Source organism: Terrapene carolina, unplaced genomic scaffold (assembly GCF_002925995.2).
Source record: "Terrapene carolina triunguis isolate 2854851 unplaced genomic scaffold, T_m_triunguis-2.0 Scaffold58, whole genome shotgun sequence".
Classification (NCBI taxonomy): domain Eukaryota; kingdom Metazoa; phylum Chordata; order Testudines; family Emydidae; genus Terrapene; species Terrapene triunguis.
In genome coordinates this window covers 37238181-37262835 of record NW_020664409.1, presented here as the reverse complement: position 1 = coordinate 37262835, position 24655 = coordinate 37238181, and the positions used below count along the sequence as shown (strand labels likewise).

Sequence of the window (24655 nt, the reverse complement as noted above, 5' to 3'; positions counted from 1 at the left end):
TATAAGTTTATAGAAATGCAGGTTGGTATTCTATAAAACAAAGAGGAGGATACAATGCAACTATCTAGAAAGGAGGACAGAATTGAGGGTGGTAAGAGGAGAAAAAATGGGAGGGATGGCGTTTAATGAATGAAGAGCGCAAAGTGGAAGTAGGATACATTATTAGGGCTCCGTGACGTGTGGCTGACCCCAAGGCCGCCCAAGCAGCTGACCCCAGGGACAGCCACAACAGCCGCTGCTGGAGCAGTCCCCAAAGCAGAGCCCCCCGTCCTGGCCCCCTAGAGCAGCACCTCCGTCCTGATCCCCCAGAGCAGCACCCCCCGTCCCCAGCTAAGATTTAGTCAGGGGTATATAGTACAAGTCATGGACAGGTCACGGGATATAAACAAATTCATGGGCCTGTGACTTTTACTAAAAATACCCATGACTAAATCGTAGCCTTACATTGTTCATAGCAGGACACCTGTCATTTATGAAATACAGACACTATGGCCAAGATTGTCAAAAGTGACTGGCTATTTTGGATACCCAACTTCAGCCACATTAAAAAGTGTGATTTCCAGTTGGATTGGTGCTGAGTACTTCCTTAAAAAAAAAAAAAAAAAAATCAGGCTCCTTAATGTGTTTCAAGTTAGGCATCAAACACTGAAGTACCCAACGTCACTGGCCACTTTTGAAAGTCTTGGCCCATGTATCTAAATTGTTTGACAAAGTCTTTTATTATGCCTCCATTTCTAAGGCTTCTAAACCCAAAGTTCCTAAGTCCAGTCCTCTACAAATTGTTTACCAAACTTTGGAAAACTGAACATCCCTTCAAGAAGGGTTGCATGGTTAGTTTCATTTTCAAATCCCTCCTGTGTTAGAAGCTTACGACCCACGGTTTAGACCTTTAATGGAAGGAAATTGAGTTGTATTTTAATAGGCCCTTTCATTTTTATTTTGTAGCTCTTCGTGGTGTGATCCTTACTCCTTTCTTCCATGCTTGGATGAGCAGTAAATAGTTAAAACTCTTGACATTTAAAGAATCACTGACATCCAAGTTAGCATTCCCCTTTGAAATTAATAGGGGAGTCCACATCTCAGTGCTACTGTTTCAGATTCTCTGAAAACATTGGCAAGAGCTGCCAATTTAAAAAAGGTCTCTGCCACCACAAAAAGTTTAAAAAAAAAGTTGCTCTAAGGGAAAGCTGAAACTCTGGAGAACAATGGCCAGGCCTGTCTGTTCCCTGCCCCTCCTCACCCTGCCAGTCCTTTGCACCCCCCTCTTCAGGGCACACTGCTTAAAAGGGTCCTGGGATGTTGAAGGCTTCCAATGCTGCAGGGTTTTTCCCTGCAGGTCACCTTCTATTACAAACTTCGGCTTTTTAATTGTTATCTGTGATCTGATCCAGAGACTCAGGAATTGCTCCTGCTGTGAACAGTTCTGGGTAGCCACCATAACCTCCCCTTATTGGAAAGGCTGACCTGGAAATGGCACTACCCTTGTCCACAGGTGTGCCAAAGCCCCACAGACACTCAGGTGTTTGGGGTCAGGCTACACTCAGGGTTTGACAGGCAAAAAGGTAGTCTTGGCGATAATGAGCCTTTTCAAGTTTTAATCCTGAATTACCACAAAAAAACTGTTGATTTCTCTCTGCTCTTAGATTCCATTTGTGTTTGCATTTAAAAAATGCAAACATTCAGCCCTCTTCAAGCTTTCAGTAAAGAAGTATCAGAACGGACCAGTTGGATTTGGGCTCAATGCAACTCACAGCCCCAGAATGGAATCTGTTAAGAGAAAAATATCCTAGCTCATTAGGTTGAGTTAACAAGCTGCATTTGGAATCTTAGGAAGCTCTACTTAACTCATTCTTTAAAAGGACATTGAAATGATAGAGCAGCAGGCAACCAGAATCACACACTGATGCAAAGCTCTCTATTATTCAAAGAGGTATGGCAAACCTATGCCTGGATTCTTTTGATGGAGCGGTAATTAGAAGGAGCATTCAGTGGGGTGTACAATTTGATGGAAATATGGGACAGATGGTACAAAGGCTGTTTAAACTAATACAAAATAGAGGTCTAAAGGACATGAACTCAAATTAAGGAAGGGCTGAGCACTAAATTCAGGTGGAGTGTCTTCTCCACCAAGGTGCCTTCTTGCTGGTTTACTAATAAGTCATTTTAAAGAGAGAACTGAACAAAATATTCAGGACTAATAATACCATTTAACTTCTTCGATTCCAATTTCCTATTGTAGTTTAGGATTTTCAGGCTCTTGTACAACATTGTTTGGAGGAAAGGAGTCCAGGAACTATATCAATTTCTTATATAACAGGTACTTCTAGGTTGCAAAGCTGCATTAAAATCTCCCTAAAAACCTATAAAATACTGTGTGCTAGAAGTTATCTACACAAGATAGATAATGGAAATCAGGATGCAACCACACAAACATTTGAAGAGAGACATTTGCTGCAATCTCAGTGACATGAGAATCAATTTGGACAGAGTATTTAGGCAACCCTGCCATTTGCAAATTGTAAGCTTGACAATATTCTTAGCACAAGATGAAAAAAACACCCCAACATAATAAAAGCAAGTTCTCCCTTCTGCCCTTCCTCCCTTCTCTCATTTTATGTATTTCTCTTTCTACTTTGGTGGAAATCCAGAGCATTGATTTTAGGACTATTTTACTGGATTTTCATTTGTTTTGCCTCAGCTCCTACATTAATCCAAACAATAAGGGCCTTTAAAGCATTCATAAATAACCTGCTAGTGCTGCTGGCACCTAGGAGCCAAGTGCAGCAATGTTAAGCAACAACAAATTTCATAGTTCAAAAGGCACAGTTAAAGAAAAAGGTTGCTCAGAAAAAATCACTCTCATTTAGCACAAAGATTCTTAAAAATTGCATGAAATCAGTCAAGTAACTATAGAAACCAATTTCTTCAGCTCTGTATCACACGTCTCACACCTCAATTGTCTTTATTATCATCTGCTGTCAGATCCTTAATCAGAAATGTGAACAGGCTTGATGATTTATTCAGCAGGGAAAAGAATCTGTAGGTCAAGTGAAAAATTTCACACACACACTCTCCCTCCCCTCCCCCCAACCTTAGGTACTTTCATTTCATTCTGTTCCCAGTAGCTCTGGGGGCAACTCCAGTGAGATCCAATATTAAGGCTCAATTAAAATAAGCTCCAATTAGTGGAGCTTTTTTCTCTCAGGCTAGAAGAGTCAGGAAATGGATATTGGGAAATGTAAAAAGTCAGCTACTGAGAGGAGGCTGCAGACATAAATGAACTTATTTGTTGATTTCTACAGTTGCTATGCAGAGGCCTCTGGGAGTAAAAGCTTAACCAGTCTAAGCTATAAACTAAAACCCCTGCAGCTAAACATGAACTGTGTGAAACAAGGGCTCCATTCCAGAACAGAAAACTGCTGGGCCCAGAAAATTAAAAGCCAGAGGCGTTTTCCATTTAAAACTAAATCCCAGTACCGCCTCCCAGCCAAAGAATTATAAGCAGTATCAGATTTACAAAACGAACAATTACCCTGGAAAAATGTAGCCTATTGTACAGTCCCAGATGCTAAATCTCAAAGTTTCTTTTTTTTTTTTTTTCTAATCCCACATTATATTCCTACTAAGTGTATGGCTGTAGTTTACAAAGAACCATTTCTAGACAGGCCTAAACTATGAAAATTAAATGTTAAAAAGAGCTCATAATTCATTGACCTCATTTGAAGTACTGCCCTTGCCTGTAGCAGTTCCTGTCCTTCCCCAAGGCCTCTGCAAATGGTATGCAACAGCAAAATAAACCCTGACCTAATTGCCAGGGGAGGGCTGCCAACCTTCCCTCAAAACACAAAGGCAAACATGGTAACTTGAAAGTCTTACCTCTTTCGCTTTCTGCTTTAATCGCAGCTGTTCTGGATCTTCTTTATTGGAACGACTCTATTAAAGGAAGAGAAAAATTTAACAAATTACTAGCATCTAAACACCGCAGCATCCGTTAAATATTTAATAAGTGACAATTTTCTCTTGTGATTGAATGTCTTAGCTCCAGGGGTGAACGCCTCAATCCAGATTGGTTTCTCCCTCCTCCCCCCCCCCCAGCCTCCCTCCTCTTCATCTGGGCCTGGCTGCCTCTGTTCTAGCCTGGAGGAAGCTTAAACTGAAAATGATGCTAACGCTGTCAGTCAGGTCCAGTCTAGGCATGATGTTGTTCATGTCAGCAGCAGACACTTAAAAGGACAGGAAGTAGAGAAGAAGAAATTGTTCTTGTTTAAGTACAGTGAGATCCTAGTAAGTCTAGATTCCATACCCACCCAAGTGATTCTAGAATATGGACCCCAGACTTCTATCAGTTCTTTAAAAAAAAAAAAAAAAAAAACCACCCACACTTAATCAAACTGAGCCAAGATCATATAGTCACACTCAGTGGTGCAGCATTTACACGTTTTGTTTATGCTCAAACAATTTTAACCAACAGAGCATAGGCTAGAAATGGGTCACATATTGGACTGACCAGATTGCAACACACACAGCTTGCCAAGATCACACCTCCAGAGCATCACCAGAAACAGTGGGAACAAACATTTTGATGAGGCACCATGTAGAATATTGAGAAAGGCAAGCAAGTTGGATCCAGAAACAAAGACAGGTGTTCAGATTAAGAATACAGAATAAATATGACTATATGTTTACCAGTAAGACCGAATGAACCAAAACATGGCCTTTAAGTAACTACAAGCTTTTGACTTTATTCCTTAAAGATTATTTTTATTTCTGTATCAACAATCATCATACTATGCATATGTTGTTCTTGCATTTATTTCTGGAAGATTAGGACTCCTCACTTAGCACCAAAAAATAAATAAATTTAGACCTAGTGGACTGGACAGTAGATATGCGGGGAGATGGCAATAGAAATTTACCCCATGGCTTGCCCGTGAGCTAAACATCCATCTCTAAGAGAAGCAAAAACCCAATAAGAACACCTTTTCTGCATGGCATAGGCCATGCTAACATATACTTACATGTTATAACAGCAAAATCCAGGATTGAGAAGTTTAATGTAGAATATAACGAGACAGGCGTCATTGGCTGTCTGGTGTTCAAAAGACAGTTATTTTTCTCGGTGGCCAACAATAAGATGTTCTCTCACCTTGGCTGCTCGTAAAAGCATTTCTCGTTCCTCTTCATCCTTCCTCTGTTTTTCCATGTGATCCAGCTTCTCAAGAAATTTAAGTTGTGCTCTGGTGTCACTAGATATGATATACTTATTACTCTCCTGCAAAGAAATAATGATTAGAGCTGGTCAAGCTTTTATACACTGCTAAAAACTTATCCTAGGTCAAATAAAAACATATTGGAAAGAAGCTGAGTTGCATGAAATTCTCTTTTTCAAAGCTGATCATTGTAAGTACTTTCCATACGATTCTGCTTACAAGAGAATCCATCTGCATGTCTCTTCTCCAACTACAGTATGTTCCTAGAGGTCTGTCTATTCAGCTACTTAATAGCCAGCCCTCTGCCATTAGCATCCAGTTACTCTATTTGACTCCCTATCCTCACTGTCTAACAAACTTCCATTTTAGATGTGTGTGATTTGAAGCTGCCAGTTTACACCTGGGGGGGGGGGAACACATACAAACCATTTTCTTACTAAGCAAACTTTTTTTTTTTTTTTTAAAGTCAAAATGTTATACAACTAGGATATATATCATCCATTTTTACCACCTACTTAAGAAAACCATCGTAGAGATAGGAACTATATTTCACACTGCTGGCAAAATATAATAATTTAAATGTTGCAGCATTGTTTCAGCTAGTCATTCCAGATTGTGAATTAAGCCTTACCAGTATTTCCAAAGGGATGGAAGAGGGGACTACATTTTTTCCAGAACCAGCTAAAAGATATTTAGATTGAGAACCAGAGTGCACATTAGCACTGTTCATTATAGCTTTAGGAATATATTTTCACTTTGGTTGATTAACAATTCCCATTAATGCTAACGGTAACTATGGTACATTTGTGCATGAAGTTGAGTATAGGTAGAGTCCTGCAAATCCACGGATATCTGCAGATCATTTTTGCGGATTGGATGTGGATACAGATTTTGTAACCGCGCAGAGCTCTAAGTACAGGACCCTTAGTGTACATGAATGGTAAACACCATCAGTGCTTCCCTCCTTGAGTTCTTTGAATGGAACATACTTTTACCCTTTCTAGATATAAAAAGGTAAAAAACCTAATTTAAATATGCAGGGCATGGAAGGCTAATTTTAATTATATTTTTGTTCTTATTCTTTAAATTTTATATTTAATATGCCATGTACTATCCAGAAAATATGTAGACAAGACCAAAGTGGACTTTTTCATTTGTTCTAGGTAAGTTACTTGAGTGTCTCCTCTTACTGGTGGTACCCTTTTCCATCTTATCTCAGAGAAACTGAAACCTTGAGACCTATGTAATCCTTTTCTCCTCCCTCACCACTAAGTTTTCACCAGCCCAGCCCAGCCCAACCCATTCCCATGTTCTTTTTTAAAAAAAAAAAATACTCCTACAGATCTGTTCTTGTCTTTTTGTCCCTTTCTCACATGGTTCATGGAACATTCACCCCTTCCTTCCTCAGGCTGCTCCAGCCCCTAATGTTATCCCCTGTGGTGTGTTTATGATGTAGTCTTGTTAGGCAAATATTTTGGGATTGGCTTTGTATTTTAACCATCGTTGTTGTATTACAAAATCACTTGGGGCAGGATGACGCTATACCACAATACCACATTATTTTGAATATGGTGTCTTTCAAAAGAGTACCCCCAAATACTTTACAGCATGCACAATAAGTTTATGGGGCAAGGATAAACTCAAACATATGAGCAGTCGGTGATTTAAGTTCCATCTTTAGCATTTTAGTTTACACATTCCACAGAAAGAATCCAGGGCCAATCAACAACTTAAAATGGAAAAAGTATAAAACTAGTGGACACAAAGATATCTTAAAATCCACATGACTCAACCCTCTACTAATGCAGAATTCTCAACCAACCATTGCCCCAGACCTAACCAATCCTTTCTCTCCCCTTATATGCAGCTTGAGCCCCTCTTCTAATTTATATTGCGGTATTGCCCCAGGAGCCCAATCAGAGGCCAGGCTCCCATTGTGTGAGGCATTCTAAAAAACCCAAGGTAACAGTTCCTGCCCCCAAAGAGCTTGCAATCTAAGTAAGAAACCCTAAAGCACACCCGTGAATCCCATCCTCCTCTGTCCTAGTCACTCAGTTTTGCTATTGCTCTAGGTCTTGCACCATTCCCCACAGGATGTGCATGATCCTGAAAGTCAGTATTGGTACATTAGTAGATTTTGTTTTGAAGTAGCAACCTAGAATCCACCATGTTGCAATATTGCTTTGAATGGCAGGTAAGGAGGCTGTGTGAAATTAAAATGCTTAAGACCCTTTACCAGTTTGGAATATCAGACATTCAACCTGAAGTTCCCAAATGCAAGATTTAAAGCTTAAGTAGTGTAGGGAATAGAGATTTCTTACACTGCTTCAATAGGTAACAGCATCATTCTCAACTTTCATAGAGGAAACAGGACTCCGAAATTAGGTCTCTGATGTAAGGCAGGAACTATTTTTTCAATTGTTTAGTTTTAAAGTTCAGTTATATATGGAATATGTAAAAACTGAACATGTTAACTCAACAGATCTGCTCCCTGTGAACATTTGACATCATAACCACTTGTTTTACAGTGATAAATCTATACATTTTACTCCTGTTCATACTGTAGAACCAATACCGCTACGTGAGAGCAAGATTCTGTTCACAGTCACGCGCCAACATAATTGTTAAATTTCCAATACAAGATTAAACTGTGCCCTGAGCTACACCTGTGCAATTCCAGCAAAGACACTGAGGTTGCACAGGTGTAACTGAGGGCACAATTTGGTCTGCATAATCTATTATTACATATCACAAGCCAGAAAGCTGGATTCATATGTCAGGTTGAGTTTGAATGGCTGGCAGTTCAAAAAAATATCCTTTTGTTTTAAAACTGAGCATGTTTGCCCTGGAAGTAATTGAAAGGCAAACACAGAACCCTCCCCAAGTGACACTCCAAGCATGTTTTCAGACTGGAACTGCACTTTAAAAATCCCATGTGTGTAAGCTTAAATTCTACAGTTCACCCCCGAACCGAAACCACCAATTTCCCCCCCCCCCTTTTTTTTGTGTGCAATGCATGAAGTCCTAAAAGGGCACTGGTGCAGGTTAGTCTAATATGTTGGCTAAAGTGTACATAACTCTCCAAATATTTTACCTTAATTTTGCATGTATACATAAAGTTATTTCCACATACTCTAATGAAATGTCTCTGCAACAGCTAGATTATAGAGGATTATGAGGCATGTCTTCAGTGGGAAAATACCTGGCAGCAAGTTCAAAAGCAGGTATGTTCCCTGTACGTGACTTGCTGTTTCCTTACTCAATTATCATGCTGTTATGAATGGGAACTCTGACAAAAGCAGCTGTGGTTTAGTATGCCAACTCCTACCAAGAATTCCCCCCAAATTGGGGCAACAAAGAAAAACAGAGACCCCTTGAGGAGTAGATGGTTCTTTCTAGCTCAGTCCAAAAACACACCAAAAAAAGGGACCACTAAGTGGAGGGAGCATTAAACTGCTTATAATAATGGCCACCTCTGTCATTTAGGCAGAGCAGGCTGCAGAATGTTCTAACAGTAGTTATCAGTTAAAGCCCCCTTTGAAAATGGCCACCATCTCTCCTTATTCGCAATAGGACTGAAGCTACTGTTGCTCAAGAAAGATGGTGGGCTCATATGCCATGAAACAGCAGGGATACTCAGTCTGGTTGAGATGCTGGCACCTCTCCATGGAATTCCCTGTAGTACACCACTGCATCCTTCTGCCTCTGCAAAGAGGCACAGGGAAAACTGATCACTAATCCTAAAAAAATGCTCAAGTGTAATACATGAACAAAATTTCAGTGAGTTTTAACTATATGGGAAGTTTGAAGAGTGTGTTCAGTTATTGAGATTACTGGGCACAAAAAAGGCTGATGATAGGTACTAAATTGCTTAAAGGCCCTACACTTAGTTTTAACTCCTGAACAGATTAGCAAACTCGCTGAGTACATAATGATATTTTCTGAGAAGTTACAAGTCAGCACAGTAGTTTGGGGGAGGATACATACATAAAGGGTTGAACCCTTGCTTTATGGAGAAAAACTCAACTTTATGGAGTTGCTAGTGATGTCTCCACAACACAGCCTAACTTCTCATTTGCTTTGACTGGTGTTCCACAGTGATCCATACACAATGACACCTAGATATGTCTCCCATACACAAAGCCAATCAACATGTAGGAAAAATTTGAACTACTCTTATGTTTCAATGCAGACAAGCCCAAGAATCTTTTGTCACTGTGTTGTCTAATTGCTTAAGACTGTTGGGACCCTTTTGAAATACCTTACAATCCTTTAGTTTTGGCTAACCCGAAATTGTGTCATCTGCAAGATTTTCCAGCCTCACTATTCACAACTTCTTCCATCTCATTCAATACACTAAAAACTTCTTAGAAGACACATCTTAGATACTTTACTATTAACCTCTTTCCATGTAGAAACTGACCATTTATTCCCACTCTGTTCTCTAGCTAGTTTCTAAGCCATGACAGAATTTTACCTTGTATACCATGACTACATGAATACCTACAACAAGAAGCTTTTGTGGCAACTATCAAAGGCTTTTTGAAAGGCAGTCATATCTACTGCTCTCCTTGAGCGATTCTGTTGATTCCCCCAAAGAACTAATTAGGGTGGACAGGCAGGTCTACTTTTACAGAGCTTAAAGTCCATACCAATTTCTATCAGGATGGAGAATTTGGATGGAGAGGGTCTGGAACGTGCCCATACCAAAATTAAACACACTCTTTGCCTAGCAACAGGCTTACTTGGGGACATGAGCTCCTCTCATACACAGTTCATTTATTGTTTCATTTTTGTGGTCTTCCTATTGCTACAACCCATTATAAAACTGCATCATGGTAGAACATCAACCAAGAAGATAGCTGCTAAGATTGGCTAGCTCGCCCTCCTTTATTGATCTGCATTAACTACCAGTTATAACAGCTGTAACAACTTCGTATATTCATAGAGTAGCTAGACTTATCTATGGATTCACATGTGTTGTAATGGCTACGCACAACAGAGCTAAAATTAAAGAGGTTATGGAAGCTTCAACATCAGTTTCCTTACTTTTGAGAATAGGAGAACAATACAGCACATTTTAAGTCAGTTACTTTAATAAAAGACATTGAAAAAGTTGTGTCAGTGACTAGCTCACAAGATGCAGAATTTCATAGTGGACTCAAATGCAGATTTTATTGTACAGACTGTTTCTTTAGAAGGACTAGAACAAAAATACTATGCATGTTGCTCTCTGTAGTATTTACTTCTCTATCCATCAAGGGGAAGAATTACTTGCTTTTGGCCTGACTCAACTCCCAAGAGGATTTTCCCCCCATTTTCACTGCTCCTATTGTACAGTATGGGTGGAAGTTATTTTAATCAAAGTGTAATCCTTGAAGAGTTACATGGACTATCTCATATCCTGCTTTAGATACACAGATTTGAAATCTAGCTCTTCTGCACATGCAAGTCTTAATTTGTGAATGCTCACCTTGCTGGTAGAAAAATAGGGAATGTATTCCCATGTTGCAAATGAATACCTAGCCCTAGCGGAGAAGAAGGGAAGGAGAATTACACTGGGGCCACATAAACCTAGTGTTCTTTACTTTCTATGTCTGGGAATTTATCACACTTTTAAAAAAACCCGTATATTCCTAGTTACATTATGAAAAGAGGTAGCCCCAATTTTTTTTTTTTTTTAAAACACATTGTAGAGGAAGTTCATACAAGAAAACACTACCTATGCAAAAACAGATGTCTGACAACGTCTTATTTTTCAGGGCCTGCATTTTTGCTTAAGACTATCCACATGATTGTGAATTGTTATGGCCTTTGTTTTGAGGAAATGGGACATCTGATGAAGTGTTATAATCTTTCTATCTTAGCTTCTGGCAGCTCTTGATTTGACAAATCTATTGGTTTCCATTCCATTAGGACAAAGGCAGTCAGAAGTCTATGTGCCCCATTAAGACCATTGTTCAGAAATTGCCCTTTGCTGTCTTTTGTCTTTACAGGATGCTAAAGGCATAGCTCCCCAATGTTCCTGCAAGCTTTCAGAGTCTGCTTCACCTCATTTGTGCAAAAAAGGCTTCTAATTTCCAAGTCTTTGGTTGGGATACAGAGATGTCAAACTTTGCTGACTTCCAGAGGCTCTGCTCATTAGGAGTTGGTACACTATTTTCAAATCGGATTTCGTTCCATGTCATCTTTCTGGTTTGGAGCAGCATGTCCAGGAGCTTCAGACACTATTCCGTAGACACAGCCAGGTACTTCATTTCCCATTCTCTGATAGTGCCTCTTCCATGTTTACTAATCTATAAAACGTATTTAAAAATTAAAAAACTCCTTGTGACAGTGTGCACTCACCTCTTGTGAGCACTTGCTGGCAGATGGGAGCAATTCTGTGCTCTTTCCTTTCTTTGCTGCCAGTGTCCCCTGTTGGCTATGGCCCTCTGGCAGGTCTTCAGTGGCTCAGCCCTCCAGCTAAGTCACTCAGTTAATAGTTGAATGGATGGATGAACCCCTTGTGGGGTAAAAGGTCTAACAGGGCCTGTCCCTGTGCCCTTATTCATGTCTTTAGTTCAGTCTCTGGGCTCAGTTCTCAGCCCCTTCTGGGCTAGCGTTAGTCCATGTCTGCTCTGGTATAGAGCAGTGCCCCCAGGGCACAGGCACTGCCCTGGTACAGAGTAGTCTCCCTGGAGAGACTCTGCCTTTATCAGTTCTTATTGCCCCAGATCTGAAGCCAGGTCACTCCTTCAAGTTCAGTCCCCTTCCGGGGTAACCAAGTCCAACAAATGGTTGGCCCTCTGCAGGGTCTTCAGCCCTGTCCATGAGCCCTTTAAATTCCTGTGCTTAAGCTTCTAAACTAAACTTGTCTCCTTTTCATGGCTTTGGTCACTGAGAGCGTGGAGGGGGAGAGACACGGACCCGTCCACTACTCCGGATCCCAAACCGGAACCGTATAAATAGACGTGTGGTTTCCTTTAATAGCTGCTACTGCATTCCATAGGCCTTTAACCATGTAGCCCCTTCCTCTTCACCCTTACCTCAGGGCTGAAGTTCTCAACTCTTCTGCTTCCTCACTGAATGCCAATGTCACCAACAACCAGCCAGGAGCACCCCTCCGGTACCAGCCAAGAACAACTAGCTCAAACCCTGCAGTTCCATTCAGCTGAGCTTGCTGTGCTATGATTGGCTGCTTCCCTGCAGCCTTTCTAGCCTAGGGTGACCAGACATCCCAATTTTATTGGGACTGTCCCAATGTTTACTTGTTTGTCCCGTGTCCCCACCAATGTTCGGTTGGGACGCGAATTGTCCCGATATTTTGCCCTCCGGTGCACAGATGGAGGGGGCTCACGCCCCCGCACCCCAACTCCGCCCCCATTCGATCCCTCCCCAAATCCCCGCCTCTTCCCCAAGCACGCCGCATTCCTCCTCCTCCCCCTCCCTCCCAGGCTTGCACTAATCAGCTGTATGGCGGCGCAAGTGTGGAGGGAGGTGGGAGAAGCAGGACACGGCAGCCCGCTCAGGGAAGGCGGAGCGGAGGCGAGGTGGTGTGGGGGGGCAGGGCGTGGAGCTGCGGGTGGGGGCTCCGCCCCCACCAATTTTTCCTATGCTCTGGCGGCTCTTGGGGGTTTTTTTTTTGCTTTTGTTTTTGTTTCCTCTGCTGCCGGCACCACGCCCCCCGCTTCCCGATATTTCACGTCTCTCATCTGGTCACCCTATTCTAGCCAAGCCTGGAGGACCCACCTTCACCGCTCCTTTCCTGGGACAGGGCATAGGGTCTCAAAGCAAGGGGTCTCAAAGGTGTGGTACACTCAGTCAGTCACACTCCTGTTAATTTAGCTAGTTATTAACTTTCTTCCCACATGCAGCTTCATTTGTAAACAATTCCATCAATTTGGCAACCACATAAATGGCAGGATCCTAGCAGTGCAAGGGTGTTTTCAGTGGTTTTAATCTGAAATGTGTCTAAAAATAGTATTGGAGGATCTACGTTTGTGGTCTTTCAATTACTTCCTTATGAAGTACCGTATATACTCGTTCATAAGCCAAATTTTTTTAGTAAAAAAGGGAAGCACCAGAGAAGGGGGTCGGCTTATGAACGGGTAAGGAGAGGGAGAGGTGGGACACAGCCCCTCCCCCCATCAGAGGGAGCAAGGAGAGGCAGCACAGCCAGCAGAGACAGAAGGGAAGAGGTGGGGCCAGAGTCTCTCCGCTTCTGGCCATGCTGCTCTCCCCCCAGCCTCCGAAGCAGCTGCAGCTCCGGGGCTGGCAGGCTGCAGCTGTGCCACTCGGTCCCGCCCCCCAGAGCAGGCTGTGGCCACGCTGCCCAGCCTGCTGGAACATGCTGCAGCCATGCTGCCCAGCCCAGCCCACTGGAACATGCTGCGGCCGCACTGCCCAGCCTGCCGGAGCAGCTCCAGCCAGGTCAGAGACATCCTCCCCCGGCCCTCCCCAGATAAGGTGGGAAGGGATGGGATGGGGAGAGTGGGCGGTCCCGGGCTAGGGGTGGGGTCATGTGGGGGGTGGTCACAAGGGTTACTCCCCTGACTCCCAGCTTCTCCCCCCAAAAAAATGTCCCCACCAGTTGCTGTCCCAGCCCATCAGGGTAAGCAGCTGGCGCGCCGGGACACTTTATTTACTTAGGTTTACCTCTGTGCCTGCGGACGCTCGAGGTAAACAAACCGTCTCAGCCCCCCAGCGGCTTATCCTGATGGCCTGGGAGCCAAAGTTTGCTGAACCCTGAATTATAGGGTCGGCTTATGAACAGGTTATAAAAATTTTGCATTTTTACTTATCCATCTTGGGGGGTCGGCTTATAAACGAATCGGCTTATGATCAAGTATATACGGTAAGTCCAATTTACAAGTAACTGCCAGCCCTTCAAACAAGCTGAGATCAGAAAGCCAAGCTCTGTTCTTTCAAGCTCATGCATCACTACCAGCAATGAAAGTTCTACAGGCAATTCAACCCTGCTTTACGGCTGTGCAAGTGTTAGCGCCACTGAAGTCAATGCAGACCAAGTAGCCATGTGAAAAGCATTTCGTTTTTAGAAATGGTACAATGGTAAAGTGCCATGAGAAAGGTCCTTGAATTAAAATTACCATTTCCATGAACTGTTTGAACTAGGTTTTTTTTTTTTTTATCCGTATTTTAACTTTTAGTGCACATAGCAAAGATGTCAAAAGAGAAACATCAGGATTAATTGTAAGCCACCATTAACAGTAGCAAGCCTGGAAAATAATAGTCTTGGGCCAGATTAAAAACTTACATACAGCATGTGTGTGTGTTTGTATGGAGAGAAAGTTTACCTTTAAGGCTGCAAAAGAGGACAAACTTTAATGCAAAACTTGCTTAATTTCTTTTACCTTATAGGTTGTCATTCGATGCTGAGCAATTACAGTCAGTTTTTCTAGGAGCCCTCGTAATCTCTCCTGTGTAGCATGGGAGATCAAGTTCACAACATCAGAGTTAGGTTCCATAATGTCATGCCTTTTACCTGTGGAAGCAGAGAAAATCCATTACGTGTTTTAGGAGTAGCTGATAATTGAAATAATTAGCACAGCAGGTATTCTGTTCCCCCTGGAAGTCATACCCATTACGAATAAAGGTTTGGAGATTATGATTTTCCTGGTAAAGTCACAACTTCAAAGATCTTAGACATTACATTAATAAAACTTAGCCTGGAGCTTCAGAAAATATAGACATTGTTTCACTTAGCCTCTAGAATCATTCTCCTTGCAAGGTCATTTATAGGACAAAGTTAATAAGAACACAAATCAAGCCTTATGTTCGGGGGGAGAAATAGTAGCTGTAGAAATTAGTGCCATATTCTGTTAATTTCAGTAATTAAAAAAATAGAGAATTACATTTTGCCCTGTTAGACACTGCTTGTTAACAACTCATGACATTTATTTCAAAGATGTTTTTTGCAATGTACTCCAGGCGTAAGAGCCTCCTCTCATCTACCCCTGACCAAACAGTATATACCAAATTAACCTAGGATTCCCTAGGTAGTAACTTGGGAAATATATATCTAGTCCAATTGGGGTCATAATGCCATCACCTCTGACCTGTTCTCTCGGGTTGCCACTCCTCTCCCTGTTCCCTGATGAGCCCTACTGCCTCTCTCCATATTTCAACAGCTGATATCGAAAAGGGAGACAGCTTTGAGCAAAGCTGCTTGGGCCGTACACCCGAAGCTAAGTGTCACCTCTGCAACCTTCTCACAGTTGCGGATAGCCAAAGAGAAGTATTCCTGTGGTTGACACAATATGTCAGCACATCTACACATAGGTACCTGGACAACCCTGACTTCTTTTTAAATAGACAGCACAGTTTAGCTACTGATAACCAATGCTGATATCAGTAAAAACAACGAAGAGTCCTTGTGGCACCTTAGAGACTAACCAATGTATTTGGGCATAAGCTTCCATGGGCTAGAGCCCACTTCATCAGATGCATGAAGTGAAAAATACAGGAGCAGGTATAAATACATGAAAGGATGGGGGTTGCTTTACCAAGTGTGAGGTCAGTCTAATGAGATAAATCAATTAACAGCAGGATACCAAGGGAGGAAAAATAACTTTTGAAGCGGTAAGAGAGTGGCCCATTACAGACAGTTGACAAGAAGGTGAGAGTAACATTAGTAATGGGGAAATTAAGTTTAGGTTTTGTAATGACCCAACCACTCCTAGTCTTTATTCAGGCCTAATCTGATGGTATCCAGTTTGCAAATTAATTCCAGTTCTGCAGTTTCATGTTGGAGTCTGTTTTTGAAGTTTTTTTGTTGAAGAATTGCCACTTTTAGGTCTGTTATTGAGTGACCAGAGAGACTGAAGTGTTCTCCTACTGGTTTTTGAATGTTATGATTCCTGATGTCAGATTTGTGTCCAACCTATCCTGAAGGACAATCCCTCACTCTCAGACCTACAGAGAGCCCCCCAACCTGAAACAAATACTCACCAGCAACTACACACCACACAACAAAAAACACCAACTCAGGAACCAAACCCTGCTACAAACCCCGGTGCCAACTCTATCCACATATCTATTCAAGGGACACCATCATAGGACCTAACCACATCAGCCAGACCATCCAGGGCTCGTTCACCTGCACATCTACCAATGTGATATATGCCATCATGTGCCAGCAATGCCCCTCTGCCATGTACATTGCCCAAACCGGACAGTCTCTACACAAAAGAATAAATGGACACAAATCTGATATCAGGAATCATAACATTCAAAAACCAGTAGGAGAACACTTCAATCTCTCTAGTCACTCAATAACAAACCTAAAAGTGGCAATTCTTCAACAAAAAAACTTCAGGATTAGGACCTCATTCTGCTAGGTGCTGTACAAATGTGCACTCTCTGCAGCAAACAATCTAACACAGGCTATGTCTACATTACCATGGTAAGTCAACCTACACTACGCAACTCCAGCTATGTGAATAATGTAGCTGGAGTCGACGTATCTTAAGTCGAGTTACCGCGGGTCAACACCGTGGGGGGTCAACTGGAGAGCGATCTGCTGTCAATTTGGCGGGTCTTCACTAGACCCGCTAAATCAACCGCAGGTGTATCAATCTCAGAGAGTCAATCCCGGCTGTATTGTAGACATAGGCTGAGGTTGGGGGAAGAGAGACAATCAAGTTTTTAAATATATGCGCTCTTGGTATACGCTCCCAATATTATTCATAAATACATAAATAAAAATACATACTTAAGATATAGTCTTGCCCCAACTGCCCTCAGCCCAGCTCTTTAAAGTGTGAGCTGAGTTCTTGCAGGCATTGAAGCAAAAATGGTCTGAGGAAGAGGTCTCAAGGGAAAGCAGTAGTTTTTAGCATCAATGCATGCCAACAAGATTGCTATTCCTGAAACAGCTTTCAAGATTATCTAGGGCCCTGAAGACACTGAAAAAGGAGTATGTTGGAACGTCACCTTCCTACTAAACAGATCTGTTTCCTGTGTATAAGCCAGTATGGGTTTACTTCTGATCATATGAGCAGAATCTGTAACACTTGTGTAAGTAGTACATGTTTAATAGTGAGATTTCAAAGCTTGAGAGCTGTCACTGGGTTGCGGGAAGGAAGGAAATTATTCATACTTTCCTAAGTTACGGGTTGCATTGGTAGAAAGCTGACTAACCAACATCCCGTTCCAATATGCCTGTGGGTAACTGATACTGTGCAGTACCTATTACAGTTCACAATCATAATTAAAAAGGTTCACACCTTCGGTTCATGCCTTTGCTGCTGTTGGAGCATTTTTTCTTTGGTTTATTTTTAAAACCCACCCAAAAATGTTTAGGACAGACTTCCTGATTGGAAGTTCAAACGAAGTATAGCTGTCTTGTTTTCCAGACTAAATAGAGATTTATGAACTCAGTATGAGATTACAATACATTCTAATTTCATTTTTTAAGAGTGAAAATTGTTCGATGCAATCATTGAGTCCAGAATGCCAATTACGGATGCTTTGGTCTCACCTATGTCTAAGATCTTCTTTTGCAAAGCCTCTGAGGAGAGAAATGGTTCATCTGCACAAGATCGGATCAGTGTACCGACCACTTCAGAATTTGTTGCCAAGATGCATGCATTCTCTTCACTTAGGTTGACCCCAGCCATAGAAGTCACATCATTGATGTCATCTTCATCTCTACCAGAAAGAGAGCCAGTTGTTATTTTGTTCTTTCCATCACATCCTGAAAGAGCCTTTTGTATTGGTGACCAGTTTTATATACAAGTGTAAACTACCTGTATATAATCATCCCTATGCATCAGTGGGCAAACAGTCTACTACAGAACACCTTTGGAATGGAGGTTGTTCGTAACGCTGAACAAAACATTATTGATTGTTCTTTCAAAAGATTACAACTGAATATTGACTTAATACAGCTTTGAAACTTTACTATGAAGAAAAATGCTGTTTTTAACTATCTGAATTTAAATGAAACAAGCACAGAAACACTTTCCTTACCTTGTCAATTTTTTTTTTTAAATTTCCCCTTTTTTTAGTTTACATTTAACATGGTACTGTATTTACTTTTTTTTCGTCTCTGCTGCTGCCTGATTGCATACTTTGGATTCCAAATGAGGTCTGTGGTTGACTGGGCAGTTCATAACTCTGGTGTTCGTAACTCTGAGGTTCTACTGTATCTTCAGTATTCAGTGCAGTTTCTGCCCCTTTTCATTTGTCTACTTTTCCAGCTAGGCAATTTCTACATAATTTGTTTAGGGAAAAGGAGGCTAACAGATACTCAAACCCGTTTAATTTATTCTTAAGTGGCTGACAGACTTGTACTCCAATTCAATGTAATTAAGAAAAGGGTTAAAGCCCAGGATTATCAGAACAGTTAATTTAAAACTAAAGTCACCACTGACGTTTCCTCCCTCTACTCACCAGTAGCTGTTGAGCAATTTCAAGAGTGTATTCATAATGTATTAGCAGAATAGAATTCTTAATCTTTCAGGAAACGTGCAAATTAGGCCTTCAATGCCTGGTAATTGAGTGCTAATTGATCTTCACAAGTACACTCCAATTCCCCTCTTCCTAATGACCACAGAATCTTTGGCTGCTGTGATCCCACTGTGGTATAATTACAGCTACTACCATGGACCAGCCTGTAAAGGGGGTTATGTAGTCAGTGTACCTATTAATACAGCATACACATTAAGCCACCAGAGGACTTAACAGAAGTTCATGCTGAAATTTGGTGCTTAGATCCTTCAAGGATGGGTTCTAAAGAAAAACTTGCATCTTCGGTAACATTTCATACTACGTAGCCCAAATGACTCTTTCTCATCTAACTTGTAGTTCAGAGCTCAAGTAAGGGACTGACAGAATATTTGGCTAAATTATAACATGGTTTTCCTCATGTAGTGTAGCTCTACTGATGTATCCATTTCTCTAAATAGCCCTGCCAATTACTAGTTTCTATGATACATTCAATTAATTTATTTCAAGTAGGGCACTATGTAATGAACTCCAGTTGAAAGTTAAAGGCACTCACACAATATAAATATCAGAAGTTAGATTCTGGCTATCACCCTGAAGTATTTTCAAGTTATTCCATGTAGTGGTCGAACTGGAAGACTTGCATGACAACATCTATATATAAAAAAACAGCAATACTTTTCCACAGTAATTTCTCTTAACCCTTTTATACTAGGTATTGTGTTGAATCCCTGAGAAACAGTCCTTTTACTGGTCAGAAGTACATGGCTAAAGATGTTATCAGTCTACCAGTACATTGGCAAAAAAAAATTACACATACATGCTGTTCTCTGCTTATCTCTACTTGAAGTTGAGATTCTCACAACATTTGTTAAATGGGAATGAAAGTCATGCAATGTAGATGTAACTTCACTGTGTGAACTTGAATATATTAGACGAAAAGTGAGTCTCTGGCACCCTCTGGTGTTTGACTATGCCTGTTTTCCTCTTATTCACTCTTTTATTTACTCTATTTTACTGAAGGCTAGAAAGGAACACTTAAATCTATCCTACATTATATTGAGCCTGGGCTACTAATCGAAATAAGCATATGGCCTTTAAATTCTACCAAGGTGAGACTGATAAGCTTGGTAGAGAGAAAGAGGCAACCTGAAGAGTGAGCAAGAATTCTACGAGCACTCTTAGACATCAGAGTGAGACCAACAGATGCAAACAGCTGCCAGCAATGCGTTCTGTGAAGGCCCCTCAACAGTGGTTACTTGCTCCTATCTTTTGTCTGATAGGCCCAAATCTGTTAGCCTTTCAGACAAGTGTCAAGGCCCATCTTTTCACATAAGTATTTGGGGAGGACTGTCTATTTCTGCAGTGGTCTATGGTTAATATAGTTATAAATACCTGTAGAGCCATTTATATTATATATATATTTTTCAATTCTGTAAGAGCTTTTTAGTGCAGGGATGATAAACAGGAAAAACGAAAAGGGAAGTGCCAACATTAGAATTGGAGATGATTTCAATTGTTAAAGAAATATTTCTCAGGTGTTTTCTTGAAAAATGTGCGCAGTAGTTCCAGGGCACTCAATTGTTCCATGGCATCTATTGTAAAAACAGGGGCCATTGGCATATACCGTACACTCATGATTTTCTGAAATCCTAAAACCCCCACATTATCTGAATCCCAGCACGCGGAACAAGGAAGGTGTTCGGATAATAGAGCAGACACCCTCGGCCATGGGGGAGGCCACCCTGATATTGAATAGCTCTCATGGCAGCGTGAGGAGCCCCCTGAAGACCTGCTGTCATGGGAGGGAGCAGGGCTGTCCCTGCACTGCCACCAAGCTAGTGACATCTGATCCCTGCAGGCACAAGATGCAGGCAAGGCTGCGGGGTCCCAGCAGGGCAGAGGAGAGTCCTAGCCATGGGTCTCTGCTCTGCAGCCAGCACCCACAGGCTCTCCCCAGCACCTTGCACCTGCAAAAATTGAGAGGGCAGGAATGGCAACATAGGAAGCCCTCTGCAGCCCCTAGGTTCAAGTCTGATTTAAGTGGGAAGTGGAACTGCTTTTGGTAGTCTCCGTCTCCACTTCTGTTCCAATATTGATTTTCAAGAGGAAAACTGATTTTGTAGTTCTGAAATTTAATGAGTTACTGGGACTAAACTCTTTAAGAATTCTAGTGATCTAAAGGGCCAGGTATTTTGCTGGCCACTACAGTCAGAACTTTAGCTGGAGACTTTTACCTCTAACTAAAAGGAGCAAATATCTAAGAGGAGGTAATAAGAGATTCCTTAAAAGCTCCCAGCTGTATTAGGAGGTTACCAGTACAGCCCAAATTACAGTTCAATGGTATCTGGCTGTTTGAACTGAGCAGAGGTCATTTTCAGTTTAACCCCAACTATCTGACAAAAGATAACAGTGCGATAAGCTACTTAATGCTCATCTCATACGGCAAAGCATTGACATGCCTCCTCACTATAAAAGCATCATCATTAATACACAAAGTTATAAGGCCAACACTGTGATAAATAGAATGCTGATAAAAATCCAGACCCAACAGAACAATTCCCATACAATTAATCCAAGTCTCTCAATTTTCAGGTCAATGTTTTTAGGTTCTTCCCCCCACTGCATCATTAAGAGATCCATCAGAAGCCTCTAAATTATTTATTGAGGCATCATTCCCCGTATCTATACTGCTGTCTGTTCCTTTTGTTGAAGTCTTGTTTCCTTCAGCCACACAAACTTCCGACTTTGTTTATTTTTACCTGAAGGTTGTTGTTCCATTCTCTTTTATTTTATTTTTCTGAACAGGAGATGCTTGAAGCGACAGAATTTTGTTTCCTGGCAGTGTAATTTGTTTCAGAAAGGAACCTAAAAAAACAACAACATGCCACAATGAAAATCCAAGAAAGATCACTGCTTATTCAGTACATATTCTAAACAAAAGTCTTTGTTGCAGGCTGAAGAACCAATTATATCCATTTGGAAACCAGACACTCAAAAGTACTATGTTCTACATATTTTGCAAGGCTAACAAATTAAATATCTCCCCCCCCCCTTAATGAAACGATGTTTCACCATCTTATTGCTAACCTATGTAGTGTCACATATCCCACCGCGGGAATGAGCGGAGACAAAACTGAAACCAAAATTCACTAAATTATACGTTAAATTAACTTGTATCAGCAGAAGTCTCACCAAATATCATGAAGCACCAAAAAGAGTTTATAGAAGCAGCATCAATTTGCTGGAATGAGCATACTTCAAGTACTCAAAATAGTAAAACTACCTATCTTTTAAGTGAAATGTTTTCTCAACAGGCAAGGTGATGGATAGAGTACGCCCAAGGCTCTGAGTATACAGTTCCAAGCAACTTCGAAAGACACCCATATAATTTTACCATAATTGACTGGTTTGAATACACTATTTCCCTTGTCCCTTCAGTGTCATTCTAATATCTAATGTTACAATGAAGCATTTTCCCACTTCCCTGTTTAAAACAAAACAAAAAACCCCAAAAATGCAGAAGTTCAACCCTACCTGCAGGAAACTGGTTAGTCTGAATTAGTGCGTTTAATGGCATCCTTTTTTCGCCAGGTTTCTGGAGAGTCAGTGTTGCTGTTTGTGGAAGCGTGGCCACTTGTTTAACAATGCCTCCTGATGGCTGCTGGACTACCTGGAAACAGTATATCCAATATCAAACATGGAAAGAGCTAAATATAGAGAGACATGAATCCTATCAACATGTTCATTCAACCAAAACTGCTCGGGGACATGCATGCATGTCTAGCTTTCACTTTAAGAAATACATCATACTCATGAAACTTCAAATTTACTTTTTATCTTGACAGGACAAGTAAACCTACCAGTTGTTCAAATTTGTAGTTAGCAACACTGACTTGTTTGGAGTGTTAAAACTGTTTGGACAACAGACATCTCACCCCTAGTCATGTTGCCTATTTTCAATGGCTGTATCAGAACAGTTTCCTAATACCATATAATTCATTGCATTAAAGGCCTTAACTCTTTGATAAATGAAACTGGCATTAAGGGCTATCAATAGAAGATTGAACTTGTTGCTATATGGATTCAAATTAACACACGATTCAAAAGAAAGCCAGCATTTTTTAATTCACAGACAATGCGTTTCATAACTAGTTCTTAAATTGTCTTTATACATATAGATAGCTGAAGACTATATGCATCTACGAAAGTGTTAGTACAGATGAAATTTGAAAACAATTTTTTTTCCTGCATAAACTAGTTTTTAATACATTTTTTTGTACATTAGAGGACCCCTCAAGTCCATACTTCTGCTGTGACTGACAAGTACTATCCAGCAACACTTGCATTGCATGCATTGGAGTTTATACAAGATAAAGAGCAGAAAATCATAAGCACCTCTTGGGCATGCTGCAATAACAACGGTAAAGGAGAGTTGTGTTGTACCAAATTGGTCTGAACCAGTATGGCAATTCTTATGTTCAAATAGATTGTTTTGGTTCGCTTTTCAGGGGCATTTTTGTTAGACAGGTATTTAAATAAAACCCGGTTAGCGTGATTTTGATGCTACATTAACAGCACCTACATGAGACTTCACTTTTCAAAGCCACATACAAACATTTTCCAGACGCATCACTGTTTCCTCTCACTCAGAGCAGCTGATGAAGTCTGACATAAGCAAGCAAAAGTTTTATTAGTTACTCTGCGAACGTAGCTTTCCTTGCCAATGGAATCTGGCTTGCAACTTCTAATCTAGATCTTTGCAGATGATATGGAATAGAAGTGATTTTTTTTTTAAAAAACAAAGACGACAAAGAACAAATTGTAAGATTTTTCCACCAAGAGACAGACAGTACGTCCACACTGCAGCTGGGAGCGAGTGTCCCAGCACAGGCAGACTGACTCATGCTAGCAGGGCCAGAGCTAGCGCACTAAAAATTGCAAGGTGGACATTGGAGCTCAGACGGAAGAGTGGGCTCAAGCCCTCCCAACCTGGCACATAAGGAGAGGTGGATAATAGGACAAAAGAGGGGGTAAAAAAGCCTTTCCTTCAGAAAAAGCCTGTTAATCAGAAGTGTTGCATCTAAAAGAGTTGATGTAAAGAGTGGGATATGGCAGAAGAACCAGAAGAGAATGGATCAATTGACCAGAAGCAGGGGTCCCGGAACAGGGCAGGGGCCAAGAAGCCATGGCTCTCCCATTTTTTACTGGCCATAAGGGCGAGCAATGCGGAGAGGGGGCAGAGAGGAGCGAGCAGGGGCTCAGGGGAAGAGGAAGCACGAAGGTGGAGGCAGGGCCACAGTTCAGGCACCTGGGCCCCCCTCCCCCCACTTTTAGGGCACTTCCTCTGCTCCCAACCAGAAGTATAAAGGATGTGCTGGCAGTAGAAAGACAGCTCTCCACCCTGTCTCCTGCTCTCAGGGCTGGAAGTGCTAGGATGTACGAGGTGGAGAGGAAGAGCGGGTAACAACCCTGTTAGCCAATTAAGTAGTGTTACTGAGAAACTTCAGAAAGGAGACCCTGCTGGAAGGACTGCAAAAATACACTAGCTGTGTAAGAAGCTGAATCTCCACGTTTTTCAGGACCTTGCATATGCTAAAGGACTGGAGTACTTGTGGCACCTTTGTGCCTTGGTCAGCAGAATGGCAGCCAGCAGCAGCGCAGAGGTTGACAAAGCAGGCAATAAAACCAGGATATAAACAGAGCCCTGTGAAATTGTTTATTTTTCATAACTTATTTTTTGGGAATTTCATTTTATGCATGCAGGGGAGGCCTGATCCTACTCCCCGGAGGGGCATATAAGTGTCATATTTCATAAACAGCTTAGCCCCATAGTAGAAGCTATTTAAATGGCCAAGTTAAAAAGCAATAGTCTAACTTCACCCGTTTACCTTTCTCAGGAAGGGCCAGACCTTTGAAATAGCCAGAGTCTAGAGGTCTGAGCACTAGACACAACCAGGAACTCGAAGTTTGTGCTGGATGTAACTTGACTCCCT

General features: G+C 41.5%; 1 protein-coding gene across 1 annotated transcript in view; it reads right to left on the bottom strand.

Annotated features, from left to right (window-relative positions):
* TAF4B (TATA-box binding protein associated factor 4b) overlaps positions 1–24655 on the bottom strand; it is a 111186-nt gene that overhangs the window by 44362 nt on the left and 42169 nt on the right. Inside the window, exons 8-13 of the mRNA XM_026659456.1 lie at positions 22197–22332; positions 21422–21527; positions 17692–17861; positions 14564–14694; positions 5147–5272; positions 3877–3933 (exon numbers count right to left, since the gene is read on the bottom strand). Of these exons, the coding sequence (XP_026515241.1) occupies positions 3877–3933; positions 5147–5272; positions 14564–14694; positions 17692–17861; positions 21422–21527; positions 22197–22332 (726 nt within the window). The remainder of the gene's footprint in view (positions 1–3876; positions 3934–5146; positions 5273–14563; positions 14695–17691; positions 17862–21421; positions 21528–22196; positions 22333–24655) is intronic.